Source organism: Ciona intestinalis, chromosome 7, assembly GCF_000224145.3.
Source record: "Ciona intestinalis chromosome 7, KH, whole genome shotgun sequence".
NCBI lineage: Eukaryota > Metazoa > Chordata > Ascidiacea > Phlebobranchia > Cionidae > Ciona > Ciona intestinalis.
The window spans coordinates 497,998-508,996 of NC_020172.2; the positions used below are offsets into that span (position 1 = coordinate 497,998).

The 10,999-nt window shown below is 35.6% G+C and overlaps 2 protein-coding genes across 2 annotated transcripts; both read left to right on the forward strand.

The window, feature by feature from the left end:
* Window positions 1–3,127: 3,127 nt before the first annotated feature.
* LOC100181911 (mitochondrial chaperone BCS1) lies at window positions 3,128–4,561 on the forward strand. The gene has a single exon (XM_002123502.4). The coding sequence runs from the start codon at window positions 3,230–3,232 to the stop codon at window positions 4,487–4,489; it is 1,260 nt and encodes a 419-aa protein (XP_002123538.1). The 5' UTR covers window positions 3,128–3,229; the 3' UTR covers window positions 4,490–4,561.
* Window positions 4,560–10,978, forward strand: LOC100179591 (transmembrane protein 180). Its single transcript, XM_002123432.2, has 9 exons — window positions 4,560–4,819; window positions 5,277–5,445; window positions 6,423–6,699; window positions 7,432–7,606; window positions 8,419–8,541; window positions 9,005–9,159; window positions 9,467–9,550; window positions 9,928–10,023; window positions 10,306–10,978. The coding sequence occupies exons 1-9, from the start codon at window positions 4,637–4,639 to the stop codon at window positions 10,514–10,516; spliced, it is 1,473 nt and encodes a 490-aa protein (XP_002123468.1). The 5' UTR covers window positions 4,560–4,636; the 3' UTR covers window positions 10,517–10,978.
* Window positions 10,979–10,999: the final 21 nt, after the last annotated feature.

A 10,999-nucleotide genomic window follows, 5' to 3' on the forward strand; every position in this document is an offset into this window, starting at 1 on the left:
TATTGGCGTATAGCATTTACTGCTTGACAATGCATGTAATGTGCGGCAAACTTACACAAAAGCAGCACAATTATTGTGGGTGTAAATTCCCTCATCGTGATGTAGACACAATTGCATGCGACTTTTAAAAAGGGTGTCGATTCATATGCCTAACCTTATACATTTTATTTTATATGAGTAAGGTCAAACAAAAGCCATGCCATGAAGTTTCCCCATTCCTTAAGTAGAACTTATAGTATAGTAGGGTGAAAGATAGGACACTATGTCAGACGACACTTTGTTTTAATTCTCCTATTACGGACTCCCATTGAATGATAATCACAAACAATGTTACAGAATTATTCGACATTATTACCAAAACTGTATAAAGCGCCCACCAAATGCTGTTGTAAAATATTAAAAAATGTGTTAAATAGAATCAGTGTTTTTTAACAGGTAAAAAAATGAAAAATAATAAGGTGCTAATTTTAAATACCTGCTAAGTCGTAGTAAAGCCGATGAAATTTTGTAGTTTGCGAGTGTGACGAAATATTCAAATTGTACAAAATATTCCAGTTTTTTATGAAGCTAGCTATAATCGTTCACACTCGCAGCAAGCTATACACAAAATGTTATTGGCTTTATTATGATTTAGCGAGCATCCAATATTAGCACCTTACTATTTCGCGTTTATTAGCTGTTCAAAATATACTATTTCTATTTTTCATATTTTTTCTTATTTAAAAACAGTAATTAGCTTTGACGCGCGTTTTATATAGTCGTGATACTGTCGATTAAATCTGTAAAATTATTTTCCTGATTATTATTAAATGCGGGTCCGTAAAAATAAAATTAAAAAAAGTCTTGTCTGACAAACTGTCCCATCTTCCCCACGCTACTGTGTTATAAATTATGATTGTTACGTCCATCGTTGTAACCTATATATTTAAAGGCAGGAAAGGCATACCTACATTGATAAATGGATTGTCAGATTTGATGATTTATTTCGGCAATTTACAGATACTGGATTGATATACCAGTTGCTTTTATATTTAAACTGGATCTCCCTGTATTAGGTTGTGTGGAACTGCACACGCATGACGTTGAAACACACGTGAACTTATCTGGCCATCTTACTCCACCAATATTTCTGTGCAAAGGCACGACCTTCACTTTGACTGTTTGACATGTACCGCAATACTTATAGTGTTAACGGTTTAATACCTACCGGTTTATTGATGTCCCATATTGATGTCCCAGAGAAGCCTTCATCGGGGGTTATTGCATTCTGTTAAACCGAGTAATTTTGAAGCAGTTAGGTGGTTAAATTATAGGCTGACGGTTTGAGGTAGTCCTCTTGTTGATTTGTTTTGTTGATTCGTATTCGACGGTATGTATAGGTTGCAGCAATAGACATGACTACTTATTTAGCATGCATATTCCTTATTTTTATTCAAATAGAATTATAAATAACACAGTTAATTTGTGTATGTGAAACATAGCTTAATTGCGATCTTTCAAAAAGGCGTTAGCTTCGCTTAACTTCATATCTATAATTACCAGTGTATAACATTTTGCGACACTGCAGTGATGCTTCCGGTTTCACACGATACGAATGGGTAAGCCAAATAGGTCGATTTGTGTGTGAACAAGAACGAAGGATATAGATAATATTTCGTCATATGAATTCTATGATAGATATTTGGAAATATGAAACAAGAAATGTCTTCAATTTCCTTTTCCAGAAAGTTAGAACCAATGTCGACTGAATCTGTTTCTCATAAGGATAACTCGGTTGCGGCTTTATTTAGTAATGACATTTACTCCAAACCTATTCGAATAGAAGCTCCATATCTGTTCGACTTACGACACAACAATGCAGGGCAATAAGCGCTATACACATACACAAGTAAACACGACATTGAAAGTTATATGCAGTTGCACACCGGTTTATTATAAACTGCTTATTAGCCAAGCACAGTATTCCTTTTTTTATATATTTCAGAAAAAAAAACACATATAGTTTATTCCCATTTCTATTTTATGTACAATTTAAAAACATATTTAAACCATATTTACAATCGTATTTAGGCTACAACACATTTTACACCGACTCATTGTCGGCACAGATTACACATTGTAAGATGTATAAATGAACATATCAGCTACTAAATCACCAGCATAAGTTATTAAGTTATGAAGCGGGCGAAATATTTTGGTCGATTGGGTTTAAAAAGTTTGACACTTTCGTTTGCTTCAGTCCTTTCTTTGATCCAAGTGTTTGTCTTCTTTCTCTCAGCTTTGCCAGCACACAGTTCGCTTCATTGACAAACAACTCACGTCTACCTTTGATCGAAACGCCGAACCGAATTTGTAAATCGAACTCGAAATCATTGTGCTTCTGAATACGATCCTCTGCGCTCTTCTGCATGTAGTCTACATACGACAAACAAGGAGACCAATCTTTTTTGTTGAGTAGGTCTCTCTTTGCAATTTTAAAGTCGCAGACCGACCAAGTTCCCCCGCAGTCCCTTAGTTTACACTTGCAACTGTAATCTCTGTCGGTTCGTTTTCCGGCCCTTCCGGAGTTTAATGCAATGGATAGTTCACTCGCTTGAATCTGTTCCATCAGCCAGTCATAATTTTCCGCTTTCTGTTTCACGTTCATACTGAACCTAGTCTACCAACAAATGAATAAGCTTTATACTCCAAACACACTAATATACATTTTCGTGCGGGAATAGACCGGGGAAATACCCCAAAAGTTTTGTTGCGCTTGATGGTGCAATGTTTGTCATTCGGTGGTAGGCTATGTAAATAAGTTACCAAGGCTGCGATTATGATTAAAGACAAGTAAATGATTAACAGCGTAAGTTACAGGCAAATTGGTTAATGATTGACAGCGTTCATCAACTGAGACAATGGCGTTAGCCGTTAAGTGCTCACAGACGAAACAACATACATAACCCCACCCTCTGATTGCAACTATTTTTAAGAGATCAGGTCTTAAAAATAAGAGTTCAGAATTTAAAATCCTGTTGTGAATAAAACGTTTAATAAACTTTGGAACCACGTCACTCCCCTAACAAATCAAAGTGCACGTACTGCGGTGGTTGTTCCGCATGAGAGAATTCTCATGTAAATCAGTTAACTGTAAATACAAACAGAAATGCAGACATTTGGTATAACACACAGGTGAACAGCGTACTTTCATTGTATTTTATCCACATTTAGGTCAGTATAAACTAACATGCCGATACCCGAAGCGCTTGCTACTTTGGGTGACAACCAGTTTTTTGGGGCAGGATTTGGTTTATTTATGATTGGTGCAGCGGCTTCAGTGATTCGAAAAGGTTCAGCAGTTGCAGTGCAACTTCTACGTCGAAGATTAATGACGACTTTAGAAATACCTGTGTCGGACCATAGTTATCATTGGGTGCTGGAATGGATTGCTCAAAGACCGGATATGAGCTGTCATTTCAGCGTCAAAACAGCTTTTCAAAAGCTTCATAGCGGGAAGATTTCAACTGGGTTTGCGTTTGTGCCAAGCCCTGGAGCGCATTATATGTGGCTCGGCAAACTTCCCGTTAAAATTGAAAGGATAAGGGAAAAGCAGATGGTATCAGCAAACCAACATATACCATATGAGACTGTAACCCTTACCACCCTCGGTCGTAACAAAGAAGTATTTGAGCAACTTCTTCTTGAAGCTCGTAGTTTTGCTCTGCAGATGCAGAAAAACATGACACTTATATTCAAACCAATGGGAACGGAATGGAGACAGTTTGGAGAGCCGCAAAGAAGCAGACCTCTTCAGTCTGTTATGCTGGCCAGGGGACAAAGTGAGAGAATATGGGAAGATGTTAACCAGTTCCTGCAGTCACAGCAGTGGTACATTGATCGTGGCATACCTCACAGAAGAGGATACCTTTTGCATGGTCCTCCTGGATGCGGGAAGACCAGTTTCATTACAGCCTTGGCTGGTGAGCTTGAGTGCAGCATCTGTGTCTTGAACATTGGAGACTGGACCCTCTCTGATGATCGTCTTCTACATTTCATGGTCAGTGCTCCTCCACAAAGCATCATCCTCCTGGAAGATGTTGATGCAGCTTTCCTAGATCGGAGCACAGAGCCACAGGACCCAAGGAGGCAAGGAATGAACATGGTGTCTCTGAGCGGGATTCTCAATGCCCTGGATGGGGTTGTCTCCTCAGAAGGCAGGATTGTGTTCATGACCACTAATTATATTGAAAGGCTTGATGCAGCTTTGTTAAGACCTGGAAGGGTGGATGTGAAGGAACACGTTACCTACGCTGATACAGAACAGATGTGTAGAGCTTTCATGCACTTCTTTCCATTAGAGAATCTAAAATACTCAGACAATTTTTCAAAAAATGTCCTAAAATTAAAAGAAAATGTTTCAATGGCGCAGGTTCAAGCCTTTTTTATGCTGCACCGGACAGACCCAAAATACGCTTCAGAAAATGTTTCTGAAATGAGCAAATGTTAGGCAAAATATGTGCTTTCTAAAATATTGTCTTAAATTTAAAATGCCACCATTTATGTTCCCAATTGTTTACAGTGAAAAGTATGCATAGATAACCTTGATTGTAAATCTGTGATTGCTGTTTATTAATAACAAATCAGATAATTTCTAATGACAAGGCACCAAAACTATCTTACAACTAATATAATGGGGCTACAGCTTCATAAAAATGCTGTGGCATACGCTGCTACTACATTAGCATCAAGTGCTATGAATTCAGTCTTTTTCTTCTATTACGTCAAACTGTTTCTCGACACTTATAAAGTTTCACCAACGTGGTTCCAATTTGCGCAGGTAAGCTGGAAAAACAGGATTTTGAATCAAATTCAATTTATTTAAAAAGGTGTGTCTTTCATGAATGAAAGTATTGGTTACGTAGTAATAAAATGAACAGGTTTGAGTGTGATAGGCTAGTTAATAAATTTTGTTTGTTAGACAAAATTCTTCATTAAAATTTGTGGCCTTGGTGTCATTCTTTATTTCTATTCTATATGGCTACAGTGTCACATGCCATGGGACTTGAGTTTTAGGCCATAGTTGTTCCATTACCCCACCACTCAGGGTGCTACAACCATTCAGTCACCACTGGGTTGAAGCAATGTTTGTTTAGTGTCTTGCCCACGAACACATAAACTGTAACCTATAAATGGTATGAGCACCGTACCCAGTATTATTTAATTTATATGCATGTACCTAACTACTAAGCCATGGCACCATACATCACTCTGTATTTAGTCTATCTTCTTTGTAGATCGTGTACATGCTTTGGAATGCTATTAATGACCCACTGTTTGGCTACATACAAGACAACTCTTCATGGGCTTTGTGCAGAAGTAGAAAGAAAGCGATCTACTATGGTGCACCGTTGTGGGCTTTGTTCTTCTTGCTGCCCTGGTTTAAATGGGCAGATTATGATATTGGTAGGCTGTCACGCTGTCTAATATATTAAGTTAGGACCATAGGTGTAATGTTAGGGCTTGGGGGTGCATCAAGGTACATCGTACATGTCAGTTTTGCCTCAATTTTAAAAATAGCAGTAACATCATGAGCATTATCCCCTCAGTTTTAAAATTAGTATAAACCCTGTTGTTAGGTATCTGCACAAACATTTAGAACCAAAATATATTACAATTTCCATCAATCAATAAAGTTTCCTATGTTTAACTACCATGACCATGATGGCAACTAGATTTTAAAATGTTACTCCAGATGTTGTTAAAAATTAAAATTTAAAACTTATTTATCTTTAATATTTATCTTTAAAAAAACTGTGGGTGTGAACGTGTGATTTTTTGACATTTTTGTTCAGGGGCAGTTAGGGATGCACATTACAGAATTTCTAATCCATGAGATTCGAAATCTTTTGTATTCGAATCTAATTAAGGGATTCGGTATTCTGTTTAATGATGTCATCACTGGTCATCTCATATACAAATTTTAATTTTTAAAACTTACTAATTTTGAAAATTTTTAAAACTTACTAATTTTGAAAAACAATATTTTTGTGTTTGTGGGACTTTCGAGAGTAAACGTTTCGCAACGTCTTTCATAGCCTGCTATACGTTTCATGACGCAGAAACTACCCAATAGTACAATTTTTGGTCATTTTACAGCTCATGATCCAACAAGGCTACTATTAAAGGGTCAATAAACTGACTTATGTGGGTGAAATTATTTTTTCTTATAAACATAAAAAGATTCGAAATTCTAGATTCGGAATTCTAGATTCGAAATAAAGTATTCTAGGATATCCTAGAATACCTAATTATTCTGTAATGTGCATCCTTAGGGGCAGTTAGCAGCCATGTTTGAACCTAAACTAACAAAATGGTTCCAAATGTTCAAACCACAGTATGTGTAAATTTTGGTAACTAATAACTACATTCAATGTTTTCAGCCTCGAACACATGGATAGCGGGGTTGCACTTAATCGTAACACTGTGCGCATATGACTCTATGCTCACTTTCGTGCTACTTGCGCAGTGTGCACTTTTTGCCGAGATATCGACAAAACAAGAAGATCGTCTTCGGTTGGTCAAATACCAGCAAATAGCTTCTGTGATAGGAAGCAGCAGTGTTTTTCTCTCAACTGTCGTCTCAAACAACATGAAGAACTTTTTTAATCTCCAACTATATTGTGTTGCTGTAGCAGCAGTGGCTTTCCTATGTATGAGGTGGGTGATTGGTTTGATCTCTGTTCCTATATTTTATCAACAAATATATACATTCATTGTCTTATAAGTAGGACTTTCATAGTGTCCTTATTTTTAAGTCTACGTCCTAAAAAATATTAGTGTTCTTATTTTTAGAATTTATCGTCATTTGTGACTAAAATTTTTATTTTGTCTTTTTTAACAAGCAGTATAAATTCAGACCAGATTCATATTTTTTTAATTTGTTAATATAAAAGTTTTGTAACTTCACAAAAACAGGAAGTTGTTAAAGCAGATTATGATAAATACAATTAGAGGAATAAATGCAACCAATGGTTTTACGTTTTTCATCTTAATAAAAACAAATTTCTTGAGAATGTTTATTTATTTTTATGGGAAAGTAATTTTGTTTTCGTGGCATTGCCCACAAAGCACATAAGTTGTATTTACAGCGTTCTGTGTATTTTTGTTGGTCTGTGAGCAAAAGATTACATTGCGTAGGTGGTAGGTGGACAGTTTGTTTTACCTTACCACCACAAACAAACAACCTAAATGAAGTTAGGCATATAATTACCCCATAAAAGGCTACTATAAATGTCGTTTTTTGATTGTCTTAATTTTATTACAGTCTTTTTATTCTTTTTATAGCTGGATTCTTCTTAAATGAACGTTTGCTTTATTTTGAAGTGCCATGTGTATTAAATGTTAAAAATGCACTTTTATTCTTTTCATAAACACTTTAAAACTTCCTAGGTATTCCAGTATTAATGTGAGCACCAAATACGAAAGTGACAAATACAGTTCACCTGAATCTGAGGGTCTTCTTGGTAAAACCACCGACATGAGCACTGCTGGTGCTTGTACAATCACTAAACAAATTCTTTTTAATCGTAATTTCATATCATTTGTTCTCATGAACTTTTTTCAGGTAATTTAATAAATATTTATGCTGTACGCAAATACAAACTACTACATAGCCATCCATGTTTATAACCAATCAAAACCCTTAGTTTTTCGGGGATTAATTTGCTGCTACTTTGGTATAGTGCTTAACACGTGTCTTTATAAAAAAAAATTGACACCGAAGTGTAACACGGTGATTTGCTTAGTTAAAAATGTCCATTTCAAAAATACACATGCTATACATGCATTGAAATAGCTTAAGGTGGGATATATACAATGTATACCCGAGTTTAATACTGTAGTAAAATTAATGTGCAAGATTGTAATTCTTCATCGTTTAAACCAGTGTTTCTCAACCTTTTAGCTTGCGAACCGGTAAAAATTCGAAACAAATTTTGTGGACCAGTGGACGTATGATAAAGTCCAAAGTAGACCATGAACTCTATATTACGTCACAGTGCCGCAAATTACGGAACTGGCCAAGTTTTTAATCAGTTTAAAATGTTATGTTTTATTTCTTTAATTAATGGACATTACTTCAACATCTTGCATTTTTCAATTAAGATATAAGAATGTAATAGATTTGGCGGACTGGCAGAAAGTTAGCGCGGACCGACACCTGTCTGTGGACCGGTGGGCGGTGGTTGAGAACCACTGATTTAAACAGTCTTATCATAGGCGCCCAAAAAATGTTTGAAAACGCTTTATGGCTTTGGAAGTTTAAATGCTATGACATGTCAGTTAGCCATAACCTGTTTATTCATGGCGTTTTCCACTGGCATTAAGCACTCATTTGTGACAAAGATTTTTAAACTAAGTTTTTAAAAATGTCCTCAGGTATTCCACACAACATTCTGCTCGAATTTCCTTTTAATTTTTGCCGATCATTTGATTCCAAAAGATGCTCTTCCATCCTTAGCAATGAGTGCATTGTATGGAGCTTCGTTTATTCTTCCCCAGGTAAGGCTTGAACTCAGAATAGTTTGGTCAGGGTTAGTATAATACACCATGTTGTAATAAATATTCCGTTTAAATTCGTATACCCACTATATACTGTAACAAGTATTCTATCTTTAAATTGATTTAATATTGCCATAATAGCTCAACATGCGTCTTATTTCTACTAAAATAAATTCCACCAGCTGCAAAGGCAAGTTTTTTAAACAAGATTGCTTTAGTGTTTTGTTTACCTATGTATACACATATTTAGCTTTCAATTCTAATCTGTATTTCGGCAGATTTGGCACAATACCCTAACACCCTTCTCAGTCCGAAAATTTTTTGTCTTCTCTTTCAAAATTTTTTAAATATTATTGTATTCTTTGGCTATGCATCTTAGAAAAACAGGAATTTTGGCCGAGTTTGTCCATTACGTGTGATACATACCTTGTGTTAATATGATACGCACGTGTGTATTCTATAGATAATTATACTTCTTGGTGGAGAAGTGATCATGAAGTTTGGCGCGTACAGAGTGGTGATGGTGTCGTTTTTCATCCAGTGTTTTGCAGGGTTGGCTCTCTTCTTAATAGGCAGTAACTCACCCTGGGTGCTTGGAACCTTCTTTATTCTTGATATGTGAGTATTAAAACATTTTTATTGAACTTAAGAAACCTGGGAAGAGAGAGAGATCTTTTAAATGCAGTTAATTCATAGTCATCAAACATTAGGACCTCATGGATTAATTTTGCAAGTAAAATTCTAATATCACCTCAGCAGGGTAAGAACTTGTCATATGTAACTTTGGGAAGATTGTTCTTGATTAGCCATTAGTGACCACCAGGCTGCAGCTATTGTTAACAAGTGTCTTGACCAAGAACTAACAAACTCATAGCAGTTTATTCATGTTTTGTTTTAATTTATAATTCTTTGGTTGTTTCAATAGGACTATACCTTCTGCTGCATTCAGTCTGTTCAATATTCCATTATCTGATATAATTGATGAAGACATGAAAGCTTTTAACAGAAAGTAAGTTTAATTTTAAACGATTAATATATTTTAAACTTTAAATAAGTTTTAAACGATTAATATATTTTACAAATGTAATTAGGCTCCTAATTTTGAAAAGGCAGCATTTCTATAAGTTTTAACAGATAAAAGTTCATGCATGGAAAAAGTTGCTTGCTTGTTCTTGTTTTTTATACATTACCTTTTAATTGAAAATAATCATTGCATTATTACTATTTTATCTTGTTTTGAGTCATATTTGTGACAAAATAAATCGCTTAGGCATTTATACTGGCTACTCATCGGTACACTGATTTTTTTCATGCTCCATACCTTGCATACTTTTCACTGAATGTTGTTTTCACTGAATGTTGTTTTTAACTAACTTAACATTACAGACAGCCACAGTCATCAATGGTGTTCGGTACAAACGCACTGATCACCAAACCAGCCAACTCACTTGCCCCTATGATAGTGGTTGCTATTTTGAACAGGTAGGTGTTATATATAGTAAATAACGGTTACGAAAGCTATTGGATATACTGATAGAGTATAGTAGGTAAGGGTAAGGTGGTTCATGTTTTTAGTATTTTTATCGTTTCGTTCAGTACTGACAAAAATATTTACAGAGTTCTATTATAACCACTCTAAAAGAGCGTTGTTTATCCTAAAAACGCGTTTCGAAAATATAAGATTTTATATGTTCACAGTAACTATCTTACATCAAAGCGCTACATATCAGTTTTTAATTAAAGTTTTTTTTTCCCTGTTACCAGTTACGGATATGAACACCTGAAAAACTACGGCGCCTCTGGTCCACCGCTCGATCCGTCAGCTAGCGCTAGAGAGCTAATGGATCTTCACTCCACTATGTTTCTTCTGCTGTGTTTTATACCAGTGATCGTCTCCTTGGCTCAGATTGTGGTCTGGAGTTTCTACGGTTTGCGCGACAGTCACACAACGGAGGCAAAATACGTCGAATCTTAAGCTCTTTGCTCTGCAGTAAACTATATTTTAGAGATTTTTATTTGCTAAAGAAAAAAAGATGTTTACATCTTTGCACTTTGTATCATTGTGGACCAGTCTGTACTCGTTTTTAAAACGTACACAAACTTTTGCAACATTTAAGTGAATATGGCTCATTTCAAATTATTTTTCAAAGATGCTCTTATTTTAAATTTTCAAAGATGTTTTTAAATATATTTTGGTGTGGCTTATTTTATCTTGCTACGTTTACTATTATATACCCGAGGCCGAGAGCTATTTCTATATATACATTTATTATAGTACAGTGAGTACACTATTAAACGTAGAGGCGTTGCTGCAGCCTATGCATTTATTGTCATATGCAGACAACAATCGATTAAATTTTACCGCCGTCTTACAGTTTCTGAATAAAATCGCCGGTGATAAAAGGAAATATCAATACATATGAACAGGCATGGCGTACAAGGCTGTCTTTAAAGTTGA